This window comes from Equus caballus, chromosome 23, assembly GCF_041296265.1.
Source record: "Equus caballus isolate H_3958 breed thoroughbred chromosome 23, TB-T2T, whole genome shotgun sequence".
NCBI lineage: Eukaryota > Metazoa > Chordata > Mammalia > Perissodactyla > Equidae > Equus > Equus caballus.
The window spans coordinates 18,276,681-18,297,797 of record NC_091706.1 but is presented as its reverse complement, the minus strand read 5'-3'; the positions used below and the strand labels follow the sequence as shown (position 1 = coordinate 18,297,797).

The 21,117-nt window shown below is 36.3% G+C and overlaps 1 protein-coding gene across 11 annotated transcripts in view; it reads left to right on the top strand.

The window, feature by feature from the left end:
• The window catches only part of GKAP1 (G kinase anchoring protein 1), a 96,482-nt gene that overhangs the window by 65,336 nt on the left and 10,029 nt on the right, over nucleotides 1–21,117 (top strand). For 7 of the 11 annotated variants that reach the window (XM_070248506.1, XM_023627670.2, XM_070248502.1 and 4 more), the window contains one exon: nucleotides 1,830–1,982. The exons of the other annotated variants lie outside the window; for them this stretch is intronic. In XM_070248506.1, the coding sequence (XP_070104607.1) occupies nucleotides 1,830–1,982 (153 nt within the window). The remainder of the gene's footprint in view (nucleotides 1–1,829; nucleotides 1,983–21,117) is intronic. 11 annotated transcript variants of the gene reach the window in all.

The following is a 21,117-nucleotide window of genomic DNA, read 5'->3' as shown; positions in this document are numbered from 1 at the left end:
ACAATTGAAATGGGTAAAATTGAGAGTATTGTAGTTCAGGAATGTGGGACGTAGGTGAAACCAGTGACAGTGAGAGAAACATTTGCGTCAGTCTCTGTCTTCACAACAGGAAGTTGGAGAGGAAATACTCCTTTTCTTGGAAGACATTAAATACCTAATTTTCGTCATGGAGTGGGTTGTGATAAAAATCTTACCTGTTTATCATTAGTGTGTAGAATTTATGTAAAAATTATTTTTAAATGTAATGTAAAAGATCGAGCAATTCAGAGCTACAGTAATCAAGTTAGTTTGGTACTGGCATAAGGGTAGACATATAGTTTGACAGAATGAGACTAAGAATCCAGAAAGAAGCCCTTAAATTTATGGTCAGTTGATTTTGGACAAGGATGCCAAGACAATTCAATAGAGAAAGAATAATCTCAACAAATGGTGCTGGATATCCACATGCAAAAGAATGAATTTAGAACCCTGTCTTCACACCATATACAAAAAACAACTCAAAATGGATTCCGAACCTGAATGTAAAAGCTAAGCTATAAAACTCTTAGACGACAATGCTGGAGTAAAACTTAATGACCTTGAGTTAGGCCATGCTTTCTTGGATAAATTGGACTTTGTCAAAATTTAAAACTTTTTTGATACAAAGGGTACCATCAAGAATGTGACAAGACCGCCCACAGAATGGGAGAAAATATTTTCAAATCATATATGTGACGAGATTTGTATCTAGAATATATAAAGAACTCTTACAACTCAAAAATTTTAAAAAAAGGAACCCAATGTTAAAAAGTAGGCAAAGGATCCAAGTAGACATTTTTCCAGATAGATACATAAGTGTCCAATAAACACATGAAAAGATGCTCAGCACTATTAACTATCAGGGAAATACAACTCAAAACCACAATGAGATACCACTTCACACCCACTAGGGTGGCTGTAATCAAGAAAGACAAATAATAACAAATGTTGAGAGTATGGAGAAATGAGAACCCTCATACACTGCTGATGGGGTTTAAAATGGTATGACTGTTTTGGAAAACTATCTGGCAATTCTTCAAAAGGTTAAAAATGGAGTGTATCATATATCCCAGCAATTACCCGAGAGAATTGAAAACACGTCCACACAAAGACTTGTGCATGAATGTTTATAACAGCATTACTCATAATAGCCAAAAAGTAGAAACAACTCAAATGTCCATCAACTGATGAATGGAAAAATAAAATGTGGTATATTCATCAATGAGATACTACATGGCAATAGGAATGAAGTACTAAGAAATGCAATAATATGGGTGAACCTTGAAAACGTTTTGCTAAGTGAAAGAAGCCGGTTGTAAAAGACCACCTACTCCATTTATGTCAAATGTCCAGAATAGGCAAATCTATACAGACAGAAAGTAGACTAATGATGTTCAGAGGACCACTGAGGGGAGGTATTAGGAGGAAATGGGGAATGACTGCTAATAGTTTAGAGCTTATTTTTAGGGTGATGAAAGTGTTATAAAATTGACTGTGGTTATGGTTGTATAAGGTAGTGAATATATTAAAAACCAATGAATTGTGCACATTAAATGGGTTAATTGGTATGTGGATAAAATTTTTTTTAAAAATCAATACCCAACTCAATATGAATAAGTAAGAAAAGAACATTTACAAATGTATCTCTACTGTTTATCTTCTGGAGATAGAGGAGAATCAGATGGTTGATTGTCTCTTAGTTGTCTCTTAGTTATCACTTTTCTTTCATTCTCTATCCTTCTAGTGGCTAAGTGTATTAAATGGATACGCTTTTGTGTTGAATGATAGTAAATCTAATTCATTTTTGACAGGAATTGAGTTCTTCTCAGACTTTATCACATGATGGAGGATTCTTCAATAGACTGGAAGATGATGTTCATAAAATTCTTATTAGAGAAAAAAGAAGAGAACAGCTTACAGAATATAATGGAACAGATAATTGCACAGCTCATGAACACAACCAGGCATGTAAAATAGAAAATTCTCTTAAAATCACAGTGAGATTAAAATGCAGTTTTTCTTTTTTAAGAGACATAAGCAGTGGAATCCAATTGTGACTGCATAAAGTTACAGTTTTAGGATGTTATCTTAGTCATTATCATGCGTAGATGTTTATATTAAGAAGTATGAGGTACTTCATTCATTGATGAATGTTTATTGAGCATGTGCTGTATACTAGATACCATTAGGCACCAGTGTAGGGGAGTGGGACTACCAAGATGGATAAGACCTTAAGGTAGACCCTAAAGAGAATGTCATTCAACACAATGAAGGTTTTAAAAGAAATAGAAATAATAAAAAGAGAGGTTTTAAATAGAAAAGGCAATAGTTCTCTCCTTGGATACATTGTGAAGGGTGTATAAAGAAGGGACATCTGGGATGGATTTTGAATCATTAATAACTGTATAAGCTGAGAAATGGAGAAAGACTTTGTAGTCTAAGGGAACTGCAAGAACAAAGGTCCAGAGCTGTGAAAGGCCTTAGACTGTTTTCAGGAAACTGAGAAATTCTGTATCTAAGCAGTGTAGAGTTAAGTGAGTATGGGATGACACGACTAGGGAAATAGATTGGATTTAGATTATAAAGATCTTTTTCTGTGAAACTAAGAAGTTAGAATTTTATCCTATAGACTCAGGTTGCAAACTATAGCCCATGAATCACATCTGGTCAGAGGTCTGTTTTTGTAAGGCCCATGAGCCAAGAATGGTATTCACATTTAAAAAATATTATTAAAAAAAGAAAATATCTCATCATGTAGATACTTGTAAGTCTGCGTTTATTTTTCTTACCACAACCACTAGTCTTCTACCTTATTTCCTCTAAACTATGAACCTGTTCTCCCAGCCCAAAACTTGTAGTAATTTAAGTAATGTCCCCATGAACTCTTTCCCTTTACTTCCTTGATTTTCTTTTATTCCCTTCTTGCCAGTACACAGCATTGACTCTCACAGTATTGTTTACCTTCTCTATTCTAATTTAATTCCTGGGCTGCCAGATATTGCTGGAAAATGTATTTTTTAAGACAGTACTAATATTCTCATCTGAAAACCAGTGCTATGTAACTTTTGCCATGTCCTTATTTTTACTTAGCAATTCTTTGATTCATCTCTTTCTGACTTTGACAAATTCCTAAAATGGCTATTCCAAATTCTAAAAGCCTGTTTCCAATCTTTTTACTCTCCTCAATGGATGTTACCTCTTTGTTTCCTAAGACTGATAAATTGAGTCACTGAACAAGTTAAACATCTACTGTGTGTGTTATATAGGACATGAGAGAAGTCAGACCCTTAAGAACTTTTTACTCCAATGCAGAAATAAGATTGGTTTATAAATAACACTATTCCATGTGAAAATCTGTTTTCAACTTATTAGTCGGAAATCCTTGTGTGCTCTGAAATATTAGTGAGCTTCTTACTTTCTGACATTGAATTAAATTTAATGTTTTTTTGTCTTGCCTTGACTGTCAAATTTGATGTACACTCCAGGAAGCCACGTTAATATTTATGGTTAGTATATTTACTTCCTCTTTTTTCATCGATTATAGTTTTCCCCTTTGTGGTCCGTATCTTCTTCTTTTTTTAAGCCATCTCAGATCATGTTTGGATAGGAAGAAGAATATTAATATACTTCACCAAATAATTAGGGTCTCAAACCCTTTGTAGAACAAAATTGGGTATACGTAAGTTTAGTTAAATGATTAAATAATATTAATGATATAATAAAACTGAAGTGACAGTACAGTATAGTAGAAAGAGAACAGTCTTTGAAATCAAACCTAGTAATACAAAATATAGCTCTGCAGCTTATCAGCTGTGTTACATTGGGATGAAATTATCTGCCTTTCATGAACTGTTACTAGGAAAATTAGCAATTATGATTTAAAATGTTTGGTAGAGTGTGTTGTACACAGTACACATTTAATAGGTAATTATTTTTGTACAGTGTAGAAAGTGGTAAGTCCAAAAAAGGATATACTGATAAAGTGCCATAGTAATTCATAGGAATGGCGATCAGAGATGGCATTCTAAGAAGAAAATAGATTTGGATTATGATTTAAAGGACAGCAGAATTTGAACATACAGAGCTGAGGGGAGAAGAAACTGGAATGCCATGAGTAAAAGAATGGAGGCAGTGAAGTATAAATCAATTTAATTAAGGCAGAAGGTTCATAGAGGAGCATAGTGTAAGTTTGGGAAGGTAGGTTGGAAAGGATTGTGGGGGATTTAAAGGCCTGATTTCTGATTTTGCCAGTGGATAGTAAAGAATTTTTTAAGGTATTTGAACAGAGGACAACGTTCTATATCGTAATATTAATTTCCCTGCAGTGCCTAGGGAAAACTGAAGAAAGGTAAAGACTAGTGATAGGAATCAGACAGACAATACTCAGTATTGGTAAGGATATAGAACAACAGTAACATACTACTAGTGGTAGTATAAATTGATATAACCATTTTGGGAAACAATTTGGCATTAACTTTTAAAGTTGAAGACTGTACTAGAAATTCTACCCTAAACTCTGGAGACATGTTCAAGAAGAATGTTCAAAACTCACTTGTTTGTAATAACAAAATCAACAGGAGAAATGAAGGAACTACAGCTATACATAGCAACATGGATGAACATCAAAAATGTAATGTTTAATGAAAAAAGCAAGTCACGAGATAATAGTTTGATGCCATATATATAAATTTAAAAAAATAGAAAATTTAATATATTGTTCAGGGATATATATATATGTTGTAAAAGACTAACAAAGGAAGAGAATGACAAACACAAAATTCATGATAGTGGATATCCTCAGGAGAGGAGGGAAAGAGATATGATTGGAGAGAGGCACATGGGAGATGCTAGAGTATTGGTAATATTCACATTCTTAATCTGCATATTGGGTTATTTTTCTTTTTACCTTACATGTGTCATTCATATATGTATTCTTTTGCATATGCAAAATTTTTCATAATTAAAAAATAAGGATTTTGTCATGTCATTGAGTGTAGTGGGGATAAAAGAAGATTGAGGCCATTTAAAAAGTACTCTACTTCTCTCTCTTTATCTTGTCCTTCCTCTTCTCATTGCACTCCTTTCTCAGAGAAGGAAAGCTCTTCTTTTTGCCAAGGGTAAAATAAAATTCTCTTTTAACTGTACATTAATATTTCAGGAAGTTTTAAAGGTGAAAAATAAGTCAAATGTAATTCAAGCATTCTTAACACAACATTTGGTTTCATTTTTGAATAGAACTTTTCTAGGAAAATGCCACATGCATAGGTATTTAAAAATAATCATAACAGACAACACTGCTGCAGACCACAAGGAGGGAGCGCGTCTAAGTGGGCTGCAACAGTAGGCACCAGCAGCCTGAGGCCCCCTTGCGATTGCCCCCACAACCAACGAGGGACCCCACAGGACCACTGTGACTACAAGGAGGGGTCCAGGTCCAGTCAGTAACAGCTGACAGGGTTCCTGGTTGGTGCAGTCTAAACAGCTGCCCCCCACACACCAGTCACAGCAAGTGGAAGCAGCGACTAAACTCTGTGTCTATGCGGAGGCACAAATCCACGCCATCAAGCAGTATGAAAAAATCTATTAAATCTCCAGAACAGAGAGAAAATGATAAGCACCCAGAAAACAATCCCAAAGACAATGAAATCTATAACCTAAATGACGATGATTTCAAAAATGGCATTATTAAAAAACTCAATGAGTTAAAAGAGAATTCAGATAGACAACTCAATGAGTTCAGGAGCTATGTCACAAAAGAGCTTGACACTATAAAGAACCAATTAGAAATACTGGAGATGAAGAACACAATAGAGGAGATTAAGGAAAACCTGGACTCTCTGAACAGTAGGGTCGATAATATGGAGGACAGAATTAGCAATTTGGAGGATAGGAATATAGAAATGCTGCAGACAGAGGAGGAGAGAGAACTAAGACTAAAAAGAAATGAAGAAACTCTCCGAGAATTATCCGACTCGATTAGGAGATGCAACATAAGGATTATAGGTGTACCAGAGGGAGAAGAGAAGGAGAAGGGGGCAGAAGGCCTGTTCAAAGAAATAATAGCTGAGAACTTTCCAAACCTGGGAAGAGAGATGGAACTTCATGTGACAGAAGCCAATAGATCTCCAAACTTTATTAACACAAGAAGACCAACCCCAAGGCATGTAGTAGTGAAACTAGCAAAAGCCAACAACAAAGAGAAAATACTAAGGGCAGCCAGGCAGAAGAAAATAACTTACAAAGGAAACCCCATAAGGCTATCAGCAGATTTCTCAGGAGAGACCTTACAGGCTAGAAGAGATTGGAATGAAATATTCAAAACTCTGAAGGACAAAAACCTGCAGCCAAGAATACTCTACCCAGTGAAAATATCTTTCAAATACGATGGAGAAATAAAAACTTTCCCAGATAAACAAAAGTTAAGGGAGTTCATCGCCACAAATCCTCCTCTCCAAGAAATGCTCAGGAAGAACCTCATTCCTGAAAAATCAAAAAAAGGAAAGGGGTTACAAAATCCAGAACAAAGGAGATAAGCAGAAGGACAGTAACACAAAGTAACAGCTCTCCATCAGGACAAAATGCAAAATAACTGGAAAACAAGTGATAAAATGGCAACAGTGGGCCCCGAGGTTTCAATAATCACTCTAAACGTGAATGGATTGAAATCTCCAATCAAAAGGCACAGAGTGGCAAGATGGATCAAAGAACAAGATCCAACAATATGCTGCCTCCAGGAAACACACCTCAGCCCCAAAGACAAACACAGACTCAAAGTGAAGGGATGGAAGACAATACTCCAAGCTAATAATGAACAAAAGAAAGCAGGTGTTGCCATACTTATATCAGACAAAGTAGACTTCAAAGCAAAACAGATAAAGAAAGACAAAGAGGAGCAGTATATAATGATAAAAGGGACGTTCCACCAAGATGACATAACACTTATAAATATATATGCACCTAACGCAGGAGCACCAAAATTCGTAAAGAAACTATTAACAAAACTAAAAGGAGACATCAACAGCAATACAATAATAGTAGGGGACCTCAACACCCCATTAACACCAATGGACAGATCATCCAGACAGAAAATCAACAAAGAAATTATAGAATTAAATGAAAAATTAGATTAGATGGACCTAATAGATATATGTAGGACACTTCATCCAAAAACAGCAGGTTACACATTCTTCTCAAGCACTCATGGAACATTCTCAAGGATAGACCATATCTTGGGAAACAAAGCAAGCATCAATAAGTTCAAGAGAGTTGAAATAATATCAAGCATCTTTTCTGATCATAATGCTATGAAACTAGAAATCAACTACAAGAATAAAGCTGGGAAAGGAGCAAAAATGTGGAGACTAAACAACATGCTACTGAACAAACAATGGATTATTGAAGAAATCAAACATTATCTCGAGACAAATGAAAATGAAAACACACCGTACCAAATTATTTGGGATGCAGCAAAGGCACTCCTAAGAGGGAAATTCATTGCAATACAGGCTTACCTCAATAAGCAAGAAAAATCTTACATAAACAACCTCAAATGACACCTAACGGAATTAGAAAAAGAAGAACAAACAAAGCCCAAAGTCAGTAGAAGGAGGGAAATAATAAAAATTAGAGCAGAAATAAATGACATTGAAACAAAAAAGACAGTAGAAAGGATCAATGAAACAAAGAGTTGGTTCTTGAAAAAATTAACAAAATTGACAAACCCTTAGCCAGACTCACTAAAAAAAGAGTCTCAAATAAATAAAATTAGAAACAAGAGAGGAGAAATCACAACAGATACTGAACAAATACAAAGGATCATAAGAGAATACTATGAAAAACTGTATGCCAACAAATTGAACAACCTAGAAGAAATGGATAAATTCCTAGACTCTTACAACCTACCCAAACTGAATCAGGAAGAAATAGAGAGTCTGAATAGACCAATCACAAGTAAAGAAATAGAAACAGTAATCAAAAACCTCCCCAAAAATAAGAGTCCAGGACCAGACGGCTTCTCTGGAGAATTCTACCAAACATTCAAAGAAGATTTAATACCTATCCTTCTCAAACTATTCCAGAAAATAGAGGAAGATGGAGCACTCCCTAATACATTCTGTGAAGCCAACATCACCCTCATCCCCAAACCTGACAAGGACAACACAAAGAAGGAAAACTACAGGCCAATATCACTGATGAACATAGATGCAAAAATCCTCAACAAAATTCTGGCAAACTGAATACAGCAATATATCAAAAAGATTATATACTATGATCAAGTGGGATTTATACCAGGGACACAGGGATGGTTCAACATCTGCAAGTCAATCAGTGTGATTCACTACGTTAATAAAATGAGAAACAAAAACCACATGATCATCTCAATAGATGCAGAGAAAGCATTCGACAAGAGCCAAAATCCATTTATGATAAAAACCCTCAATAAAATAGGTATAGAAGGAAATTACCTCAACATAATAAAGGCCATATATGACAAACCCACAGCAAGCATCATACTCAACGGACAAAAAACTGAAACCCATCCCTCTCAGAACGGAACAAGACAAGGGTGCCCACTTTCACCACTCTTATTCAACATAGTACTGGAGGTTTTGGCCAAAGCAATTCAGCAGGAAAAAGCAATAAAAGGAATCCAAATAGGCAATGAAGAAGTAAAACTCTTGCTGTTTGCAGATGACATGATCTTATATATAGAAAACCCCAAAGAATCCATAGGAAAACTATTAGAAATAATCAACAGCTACAGCAAAGTTGCAGGGTATAAAATCACCATACATAAATCAGTAGCGTTTCTATACGCTAACAATGAACTAACAGAAAAAGAACTCAATCCCATTCACAATCACCACAAAAAGAATAAAATACCTTGGGATAAATTTAACCAAAGAAGTGAAAGATCTATACAATGAAAACTACAAGACGTTCTTGAAAGAAATCAACGACAACATAAAGAGATGGAAAGACATTCCATGCACATGGATTGGAAGAATAAACATAGTTAAAATGTCCGTACTACCTAAAGCAATCTACAGATTCAGCGCTATCCCAATCAGAATTCCAATGTCATTCTTTACAGAAATTGAACAAAGAATCCTAAAATTCATATGGGGCAACAAAAGACCCCGAATTGCTAAAGCAATCCTGAGAAAGAAGAACACAGCTGGAGGCATCACAATCCCTGACTTCAAAACATACTACAAAGCTACAGTAATCAAAACAGCATGGTACTGGTACAAAAACAGGTGCACAGATCAATGGAACAGAATTGAAAGCCCAGAAATAAAACCACACATCTATGGACAGCTAATCTTCGACAAAGGAGCTGAGGGCCTACAATGGAGGAAAGAAAGTCTCTTCAACAAATGGTGCTGGGAAAACTGGACAGCCACATGTAAAAGAATGAAAATCAGCCATTCTTTTTCACCATTTACTAAAATAAACTCAAAATGGATCAAAGACCTAAAGATTAGGCCTGAAACAATGTCTTCTAGAAGAGAATATAGACAGTACACTCTTTGACATCAGCTTCAAAAGAATCTTTTCAGACACCATAACTCCTCAGATGAGGGAAATAATAGAAAGAATAAACAAATGGGACTTCATCAGACTAAAGAGCTTCTTCAAGGCAAGGGAAAACAGGATTGAAACAAAAAAACAGCCCACTAATTGGGAAAAAATATTCACAAGTTTTTTATCCGACAAAGAGTTAATCTCCATAATATACAAAGAACTCACACAACTCAACAATAAAAAATCAAACAACCCAATTACAAAATGGGCAGGGGATGTGAACAGACATTTCTCCAAAGAAGATATACGGATGGCCAATAGACACATGAAAAGATGCTCATCATCACTAGTCATCAGGGAAATGCAAATCAAAACTACACTAAGATATCACCTTACACCTGTTAGAATGGCAAAAATATCCAAAACCAAGAGTGACAAATGTTGGAGAGGCTGTAGAGAAAAGGGAACCCTCATACACTGTTGGTGGGAATGCAAACTGGTGCAGCCACTATGGAAAACAGTATGGAGATTCCTCAAAAAGTTAAGAATACAAATACCTTATGACCCAGCCATCCCACTACTGGGTATCTATCCTAAGAACCTGAAATCAGCAATTCCAAAAGTCCCATGCACCCCTATGTTCATCGCAGCATTATTGACAATAACCAAGTCATGGAACCATCTTATGTGCCCCACCAGTGATGATTGGATAAAGAAGATGTGGTATATATACACAATGGAATACTACTCAGCCGTAAAAAAGGACAAAGTCGTCCCTTTCACAACAACATGGATAGACCTTGAGGGTATTATGTTGAGTGAAATAAGCCCGACAGAGAAAGATGAACTCTGTATGACTCCTCTCATAGGTGGTAGTTAACGTATAGACAAAGAGAACTGATCGGTGGTTGCCAGGGGAAAGGGGGGTGGGGGGAGTGCACTAGGGCTGAAGTGGTGTACCTACGACATGACTAATGATGTAAACTGTAATTTCACAAGGATGTTAACTTTCATAACCTTAATTAAAAAAAAGGAAAAAAATTAATTTTTCTGTAACTATTTTCTCCAATAGAAGTGAGAGCAGGAGCCTTGGGTGTCTTGTTTATCATTGTGTTCAGTGTCTGGAATATAGAGTAGACAATCAATACATTTGTGCTTGTTGGATTGCTAGTTGTCTGTATTAAGGCTAAGTCTAGCTACTGAATAAAGTATGGTTTTTGGCAAGTTAATTTATAAAATAAAGACTATTTGCATATCCTAAAAAAATAAAAATTATCATAACAATAAGGAATATAGTTTTGTAGCCCCTTTTGTAAACCAAGCATTATAGTCTGTCAAATCAGCATGCTGTAATTCACTTGGTCATTGCCTTATTATGGAACAATTAGGTTGTTTAGAATTGGTCATTTGCTATTCATTGCATATCTTCATATATTTAATTTTCTTATGAATTATTTCCTTGGAATACATCCTTAAAAATAGTAATTGTATCAAAGGATTTAAACGTCTTTGTTGCTTTTGATGTGTGTATCAGCATTGTCTTCTAGCCACAGGATATGAGCTTACTAATTTCTACACAACTTCACTGGTGTTCCCTCTTTTGGCCGTCAGGGCTCTGTTTTATTGCTTGCCTTTGTCGCATATTCCACCTTTTTTTTCTGTGGATACCTTATACTCACTCTGTCCAAAATCAAGCTCATCAGTCACTCTCCGAACCAAGCTTTTGGCTTGACTTCCATCATTTCTGTTTTTAGTTTCATCGTTTTATCCAGACTTTAAACCTCCTTTTTTCACTTTTCTATTCTCATGGTTTGGGAGTTTTTAATCTTTGAAATATTTCTCAAATCTATCTTCTGTTCCATTCTCAGTAATATTTCTCTAATTTAGGCTCGCATTATCTCTCACTGGCATTATTTCAGTAATCTAACAAGTCTTTCTGCCTCCTTCCTTCTAATGTTAGGTAATTTATCATATGCACTGCTAACAGATGACTTTTTAAAAAGCGTGACTTCCACCATGCCACACCATGTCCTTAAATTTCAATGTCTGTTGAATCAAGTACAATGTCCCTGACTTGACATTTAAAGTCCTCAGCCTCTGCTTTTCAAACTGAGAGTCCCAACCAATTTAATTGGTCCTGAAGTCAATTTAGTAGATTGCTACCAGCACTTAGGGAAAAAAAAAAGTATGTCAGAGTATATGACATCTATTCATATTTTATGAAATTTGTTTCCATGTATATATATATATATACACACACACATACATAACATAAACACATGTACCTACATACACTGACATGTATGTGCATTCTTTGTTGTGATATAAAACGTTCCTTAATGTGGGTCACTGTCAAATGAGTTTGAAAGCATTGTACTACAGTGTAGCTTCAACGTAATTAACTTCAGCTGTACTCTTTCCCAAATTTTTCTCCTAGCTAAAGCAGAGCGCTCCTATCACAGAATGCTGGATCCTTCCCAGCTTTGCTCAACATGCCATCTTCTCCCTGAACCTTTCTATCACTGCTCCATCCCAACCTGAAACACCAAAAACAGAAAATCTGGATATGATCTTTCCTTGTTTTTCTATACCCTATAGCATTTTGTTTTTTTACGGCACATTTAATAGAGCACTTTTTTTTTTAGGAATATTTGCCCTGAGCTAACATCTGCCGCCAATCCTCCTCTTTTTGCTGAGGAAGACTGCCCCTGAGCTAACATCTGTGCCCATCTTCCTCTACTTTATATGTGGGTCACCTGCCACAGCATGGTTTTGTAAGCAGTACATATGTTCACATCCAGGATCCGAACTGCTGAACCCCTGGACCAGGAAAGTGGAGCAATGAACTTAACCACTACGCCTCCAGGCTGGCCCCTCCCACAGCACATTTTTATTATCATTTTTAATAGATTGCAAGTCCCCTGTGGGCATAGACTTTATCATATATGTCCTTTCATCCTCATTTTAGTATAGTATCTTCTAGTTAGAAGATAATTTTTAAAATTTATTTAATGAAATGAAGACTTTATAAACATGAGTGTGCATTAAAACAATATAATTTCCTGTTTTAAAAAGTGATGTTTGTTGTAGAAATTTTGGAAACTACTGATCAGTAAAATGAAGAAATGATAATGATGGCAAAAATAAATATTTGAGGTCTTATTAAATATTTGCCAGACATTATATTAAGTACTTAAAATGGTTATTTCATTTAATTCCCACAGTTAACTATGAAGTCGGTAGATATCATTATTATCCCCCAATTTGCAGATGCAGTGGCTAGAAATGATCCTGATCTCATTCATCGGGAGAAAATTGCTATTGATATTTTGTTGTGGTCCTCCTTTTCTATGGATATGTATACCTTTTTTCCACAATAATGTAGGAACTGTTATATGGACCACTTCTCAGTTAAATACAGATGGTGAGCATTTCAGATCATTAAGTAATAATTCTTGTACACTAAATCGTTGAGTTTATAGCTAAATTGCTTTTAGTTACCCACACAGAGAAAAAATTTTTAAATGTACCAGTTTGATATAACATTTCCTTGCTTACTACTGAGACTGTACACTTTTTTCATTTTTATTGGTCATATGCCTGTTATATGAGTTGAGACTATTTTTTCCAGTTTTTCATTTACCTTTTGATTTTGTTACAGTATTTTTGGAGATTTTTCTTCATTAAATATATCAATCTTTTCCTTTTTGTTTTCTCCCTTTGGTATCATGTTCAGAAGAGCTTTCCTATTCAAAGATGATTTGTTGTTAGTGCTGTCAAGTTGATTCTGACTCCTAGTGACACCATGTACAGCAGAGTGGAAGTCTGCCCGGTCTTTTTGTGCCATCCTCTCATCTTCCAGGGGGCAGTATATCAGACAGTGCTCTGCTGCTATTCATAGGGTTTTTATGGCCAATTTTTTCTGAAGTGGATGGCCAGGTCCTTCTTCCTAGTCTGTCTTAGTCTGGAAGCTCTGCTGAAACCTGTCCACCATGGGTGACACTGCTGGTATTTGAAATACCAGTGGCATAACTTGCAGCATCACAGCAACATGCAGCTGCCACAGGATGACAACCAACAGACACGTGGTGTGGTTCCCTAACTGAGAGCAAACCTGGGCCGTGGTGGTGAGAATGCTGAATCTTAACCACTAGACCACCAGGGCTAGCTCAAAGATGATAGATATTCATATTATCTAGATTTTATTTTAATACTTACATGGTTTCATTTTTTTTTTAAGATTTTACTTTTCCTTTTTCTCCCCGAAGCTCCCAGGTACATAGTTGTGTATTTTTAGTTGTGAGTGCTTCTAGTTGTGGCATGTGGGACGCCGCCTCAGCATGGCTTGATGAGCAGTGCCACATCTGCACCCAGGATCCGAACCTGTGAAACCCTGGGCCACCGAAGCGGAGCACGCAAACTTAACCACTCGGCCACGGGGCCAGCCCCATGCTTTCATTTTTTCAAAATTAAAATAGTATTTTATATTGTTCAATGATTACTCAGTATAAAACATTTTTGATGAAATTTTTTAACAATGAAGTGAAATCTTCCATAACCTCATGTCCGAAGAGTTATTAAAATTTTGGTGTATGTCCTTCCAGGACTTTTTCTTTGCATAGAGTATCACAATTTTGGGATCATACAAATATATTCTATAGTTTTATATCATCATTTTTAGTAATTTCAGAGTTTTCAGTTTATATTTAGCTTATATCCTATTGTTGGACATTTAAATTGATGTTCAGCTTTTTGTTGTCATAAATCTACAGTGAACACTCTCGTGGATACTTAGTCCCTCACTTACCTCTTTAAGATAAATTTCTAGAAGTGAGATTCCTGGGCCTAATAGTAGTATATTTCTAATTGTTTTTAAGTTTTTTTTTATTGAAGTAGCGTTGATTTATAACATTATTTAAATTTCAGATGTACGTCATTATATTTTGATTTCTGTGTAGACTACATCATGTTCACCACCCAAAGACTAATTACCATCTGTCACACCATACACGTTTGCCCTTTTACTCCTTTCCACCTCCCACCCTCCCCCCATCCCCTCTGGTAATCACTAGTCTAATCTCTGTATCTATGTATTTGTTTGCTGCTGTTGTTGCTTTTATCTTGCACATATGAGTGAAATCATGGTATTTGGCCTTCTCCATGTCACTTATTTCGCTTAGCGTAAAACCCTCAAGGTTCATCTATGTTGTCATAAATGACAAGATTTTATCTTTTTATATGGCTGAGTAGAATTCCATTGTGTATATATATATACCACATCATCTTTATCCATTCATCCATCAATGGGCCCTTAGATTTCCAAGTCTTGGCTACTGTGAATAATGCTACAATGAACATATGTCTTTTTGAATTAGTGTTTTCATGTTCTTTCGATAAATACCCACAAGTTGAATAGCTAGATCATACGGTATTTTTATTTTTATTTTTTTGAGGACTCTCCATACTCTTTTCCACAGTAGCTGCACCAGATTACATTCCCACCAGCAGAGTACGAGGGTTCCCTTTTCTCCACATCCTCTCCAACACCTGCTATTTCTTGTCTTGTTAATTATAGCCATTCCGACTGGCATGAGGTAATATCTCATTGTGATTTTGGTTTGCATTTCCCTAGTAATTAGTGATGTTGAAAATCTTTTCATGTATATGTTGGCCATCTGTATATCTTCCTTGTAAGAGTGTCTGTTCACATCCTCTGCCCATTTTTTAATCAGGCTTCTTGTTTTTTTTTGTTTCTAAGCTGTATGAGTTCCTCATATATTTTGTATATTAACCCGTTATTGCATATATGACTTGCAAGTATCTTCTCCCAGTTGGTAGGTTGTCTTTTCATTTTGTGGATGGTTTCCGTTGCTTTGCAGAAGCTTTTTAGTTTGATGCAGCCCCATTTGTTTATTTTTTCTCTTTTTCCCCTTGCCTGAGGAGACATGATATTCAAAAAAGATACTGCTAAGACTGATGTCAGAGAGTGTACTGGCTATGTTTTCTTCTAGGAGTTTCATGCTTTCAGGTCTTACATTCAAGTGTTTAATCCATTTTGAGTTAATTTTTGTGTATGGTGTAAGATAATGGTCTAATTTCATTCTTTTGCATGTGGCTGTCCCGTTTCCCAGCACCGTTTGTTGAAGAGACACTGTTATGTTCTTGGCCCTTTGTCGAAAATTAGCTATCCATAGATGTGTGGGTTTATTTCTGGGCTCTAGATTCTGTTTCACTCATCTGTATGTCTGGTTTTGTGCCAGTACCATGCTGTTTTGATTACTATAGCTTTGTAGTTTATTTTGAAATCAGGGAGTGTGATACCTCAAGCTTTCTTCTTTTTTTCCTCAGGATTCCTTTATTATGTTGAGGTACTTTCCTTCTACATCCATTTTATTCACAGTTTTTACCATAAATGGATGCTGTATCTTGTTGAATGTTTTCTCTGCATCTATTGAGATGATCATGTGATTTTTATTCTTCATTTTGTTAATGGGGTGTATCACATTGATTGATTTCTGGGTGTTGAACCACCCTTGTGTCCCTGGTATGAATCCCGATTGATCATGGTGTATGATTCTTTTAATATATTGTATTCAATTTGCTAGTATTTTGTTGAAGTTTTTTGCATCTATATTCATCAGTGATATTGACGTACTTTGCTTTTTAAATTTTTTTTATGTTTTAGAGATTGGCACCTGAGCTAACAACTATTGCCAATCTTCTTCTTCCTTTTTTTCTTTTGAGTTGCTTTTTCTCCCCAAATCCTCCCAGTACATAGTTGTATATTTTAGTTGTGGGTTCTTCTAGTTGTGGCATGTGGGATGCCGCCTCAGCATGGCCTTATGAGTGGTGCCATGGCCGTGCCCAGGATCCAAACCGGTGAAACCCTGGGCCACCGAAGCAGAGCGCACCAACTTAACCACTTGGCCACGGGGCCAGCCCCTACTTTTCCTTTTTGTGTGTTGTCCTTGTGTAGTTTTGGTATCAGGATAATGATGGCCTTGAATGAGTTAGGAAGTGTCCCATCCTCTTCAATATTTTGGAAGAGTTTGAGAAAGATAGGTATTAAGTCTTCTTTGAATGGTTGGTAGTATTCACTGGGGAACCCCTCTGGTACTGGACTTTTGTATTTTGGAAGGTTTTTGATTGCTGTTTTGATCTCCTTCCTAGTGATTGGTCAATTCAGATTGTCTGTTTCTTCCTGATTGAGTTTTGGAAAGTATATGGGTCTAAGCATTTATCCATTTCTTCTAGATTATTCAATTTGTTGGCGTATAACTTTTCATAGTATCCTCTTATAATCCTTTGTATTTCTGTGGTGTCCATTGTAATTTCTCCTCTCTAATTTCTGATTTTATTTGTTTGAGTCTTCTCTTTTTTTCTTGGTGAGTCCTGCTAAAGGTTTGTCAATTTTGTTTGTCTTTTCAAAGATCCAGCTCTTAGTTTCATTGATTTTTTTTCTGTTGTTTTTTTAGGCTCTGTTTCATTTATTTCCACTCTGATTTTCATTATTTCCTCACTTCTACTCATTTGGGGCTTCATTTCTTCTTTTTCTGGTTCCTTTAGGTGTGTTGTCAGATAGTTTATTTGAGATTTTTCTTGCTTCCTCAAGTAGGCTTGTATTACTAAAAACCTCCCTGTTAGTACCACTTTTGCTGTATTCCTTAAATTTTGGCATGTTATATTTTTCATTTTCGCTTGTCTTCAGATAATTTTTTATTTCTCCTTTGATTTCTTCATTGACCCAGTAGTTGTTCAGTAGTGTTTTGTTTAATTGCCACATATTTGTGGCTTCTCCAGTTTTCTTCTTGTAGTTGATTTCTAGTTTCATGTTATTGTAGTCAGAAAAGATGCTTGGTATTATTTCAGTTTTCTTGAATTTATTGAGACTTCTTTTGTGGCCTAATATGTCATCTGTTCTGGTGAATGTTCCATGTGCATTCGAAAAGAATGTGTATTCTGCAATTTTCCGATGGAATGTTCTGTATATATTTACTAAGTCAATCTGGACTAATGAGTCATTTAATGACAGTATTTCCTTGTTGATCTTTTGTTTGAATGATCTGTCCATTTATGTAAGTGGAGTGTTAACGTCTTCTACTAGTATTGTGTTACTGTCGATTTCTCCTTTTATATCTGTTAATAATTGCTTTATGTATTTAGGTGCTCCTGTGTTGGGCACATAGATATTTACAAATGTTATGTCTTCTTGTTGAATTGTTCCGTTTATCATTATGTAATGCCCTTGTCTCTTGTTACAGTTTTTGTTTTAAAGTCTATTTTGTCTGATACAAGAATTGCTACCGCAGCTTTCTTTTAGTTTCTGTTTGTATGGAGTATCTTTTTCCATCCTTTCATTTTCAATTTTTGAGTGTCTTTAGGTATGAAGTGTGTCTCTTGTATGCAGCATATATATAGGTCTTGTTTTTTTATCCGTTCAGCCACCCTGTGTCTTTTGATTGGAGCATTTAGTCCATTTACTTTTAAGGTAGCTATAGATAAGTATGTACTTATTACCATTTTGTTACTTTTTTCTGCATGTTTTTGTACGTCTTCTTGTTCCTTTCTTCTTCTCTTGCTTTCTTCCCTTGTGATTTGATGGCTTTCTTTAGTTATGTTTGAGTTCCTTTCTCTTTATTTTTTGTGTGTTTATTATAAGTTTTTGGTTGGTGATTGCCATGAGGTTCACATATAGTAATCTATGTAAATAGTAATCCATATTAAGTTGATGGTCTTTTTAAGTTTGACCTCTTACTAGAAGCCCTACACTTTTACCTCCCCACTATGTTTTTGGTATCATATTTTACCTCTTCTATTTTTGTGTATCCCTTAACCTCTTATCATGTAAATAGAGAATTTTAGTAATTTTGTTTTTTAACCTTCATATTAGCTTTATAGGTGGTTGATCCACTACTTTTACTGTATATTTGCCTTTACTAGTGATACTGTTTTTGATAATTTTCTTATTCTTGTTTGTGGTCTTGTCTTTTCCACTTACATAAGTCCTTTTAACATTTCTTGTGAGGCTGGTTTAGTGGTGATAAACTCCTTTAGTCTTTTGTTTTTCTGGATAACTTTTTCTCTCTCCTTCCATTCTGAGTGATCACCTTGCCAGGTAGAGTATTCTTAGCTGTAGGTTTTTTCCTTTCAGTGCTTTGAATATATTCTGCCACTCCCTTCTAGACTGTAAAATTTCTGCCGAGAAATCAGCCAATAGCCTTAGAAGGTTTCCTTTGTATGTAACTTGTTGCCCTTCTCTTGCAGCTTTTAGAATTATCTCTTTATTTTTAATTCTTGACATTTTAATTATAATGTAGCTTGGTGTGGACCTCTTTGGGTTCATCTTTTTTCATACTCTCTGTGCTGCTTGTACCTGGATATTTGTTTTCTTCCCCAGTTTAGGTAAGTTTTCAGCTATTATTTCTTCAGATAAATTCTCTGCCCCTTTGTGTCTGTCTTCTCTTTCTGGGATACCTATAATGTGGATGTTAGTATGCTTGATGTTCTCCCAGAGGTCCCTTAGGTTATCCTCATTCTTTTTAATTCTTTTTTCTTTTCAGCTTGGGTGATTTCCTCTACTCTTTCATCCAGATTCTGATCCATTCTTCTGTGTCATCTACTCTGCTGTTGGTTACCTCCAGTGAACTTTTCATTTCCAGTATTGTATTCTTCTGCTCTGATTTGTTCTTTTTTATATTTTCCAATTCTTTGTTGAAGTTCTCACTGTGTTCATCTATTCTTCTCCCAAGATCAGTGAGCACCCTTATGACTATTAGTTTGTACTCTTTATCAGGTAGATTGTTTATCTCTTTTTCATTTAGTTCTTTTTCTGAGCATTTGTCCTATTCCTTTTTTGGAACGTATTCCTTTGTCTCCTCATTTTGCCTACTTCTCTGTGCTTATTTCTATATATTAGGTAGATCAGCTATATCTCCCAATCTTGGAAATGTGGCCTTACGTAAGAGATGTCTTATGGGACCTAGCAACATGCTTCCCTACATCACCCGTGCCACGTGTTCCAGGAGTGTCTCTTGTGTGGACTGCATGTGCCCTTCTGTTGTGGCGGGCTTGCTATTGCTATGTGTGCATGGGTAGGTCAGGCTGGCCCCAGGCTGACGGATTGTAAGTCTAAGCCACATGCAGCAGCTACGATCACTTTATTGGGTGGGGTAAGCCCCAGAATGGCTGCCTGTGAGGTCTAATAACACACAACTACTGCTGTTTTGCTGTGAAGTGAGTCAGGCCCCTAGTGTGGCTGGTTGCTAGGCTCAGGGGCTCACAGTTGCTCCAGGCCTCTGGTGTGGCTCACTGAGGCTGTTGTCAGCTCTCTTTTGGGCAGGGCAGGCCTCTGGCCAGATATGGCTATGCTGCGCTGCAGTACACAGCTGCCTCAGGAGTACTGATGGGTAGAGCTGACCCCAGGCACAGCAGTGCAGGATTGGTTCAGGCACTGGAAGGTGGGGCAGGGTCCATGTGGCTGTTGATGATGGTTTGTGGCACAAGTCAGCTGTGGGCCCACACACCCTGCTGCAGAGGTCCCACAAGCCCTGCCTATGTGGGCCCACAAGTTTGCTTTCCTCTTCCCCCTCTACCTTCCCCTATCTTTTTCCCTTTGATCCTTAGTCCTGCTAGTAGAAGACTCGTATGTAAAAGCTCATTCAAAACTGTTTCTTGGCAGAAAAGAAACTGTTCATTTAAGTCTTAGACCAAAACAAGTTAGAGTAAGTGTAGTAGACCAATAAGCTTCCTGTTTTTGTCTTCTTGCCCTCCCTAGCCTGGCTGGAGGATAAGATTTGAGAAGGACATTCTGTCTTTTGTGTTATTCTGGTGACTATCCTTAAGCAGTCCTTATTTTATTGATTCCTTCTGAGGCACACAGCACTGGACAGTCTTCCAACCCAGGTTTTAACCACATTTCTGTCACTAAACATGTGATTTTGGCCAAGTCACTTTATCTTTCTGGGTTTCAGGTTCATTGTCTGTAAAAGCAAAAGAAAATATTGGACTTGGTGTCTAAAACCCTCTGCCTATGAGTCAAGTGTCGCTTTCCAGCCAGTGCATATTGACTCCAACCTTACTGTAATAGACTGGGGCTTTGCTGGGGAGGGGGTGAGGGCCATATTTAAAAATAATGCCCCATCTGGAAGAGACATACTTTGTCATCAGCCTGTCTTATTCTTCATTAAAGAAAAATCAAACAAACAAAAACTTGTCATTTCTAGTAAAATAGACATTTGCATTCGTGTTTAGAGGGGAAAAAAGCCATCTCTCTTAGCTAACAAATGTTTTTTCAAAGTATAGCCACTTAAATTAGTGCAGGATGGATTAACATGTGGCCATTATATTTACATTATCAAAAAGTATGTATATATGTATCAGCTCTAAGTTGTTTTTCTCTTTTGGATTTTTAAGATAGAGTAATAACAACAGCTTGTTACAGAGCACTTTTAATAAGTTTATTCCAGGATGGAAATATCATTTCAAAGCCCTGATATTGTTCTAGGTTATGTTTATAGTTTGAGATTAATCATAAATATCTTATTTGCCTGCGCTGTACATAATTATAATTAT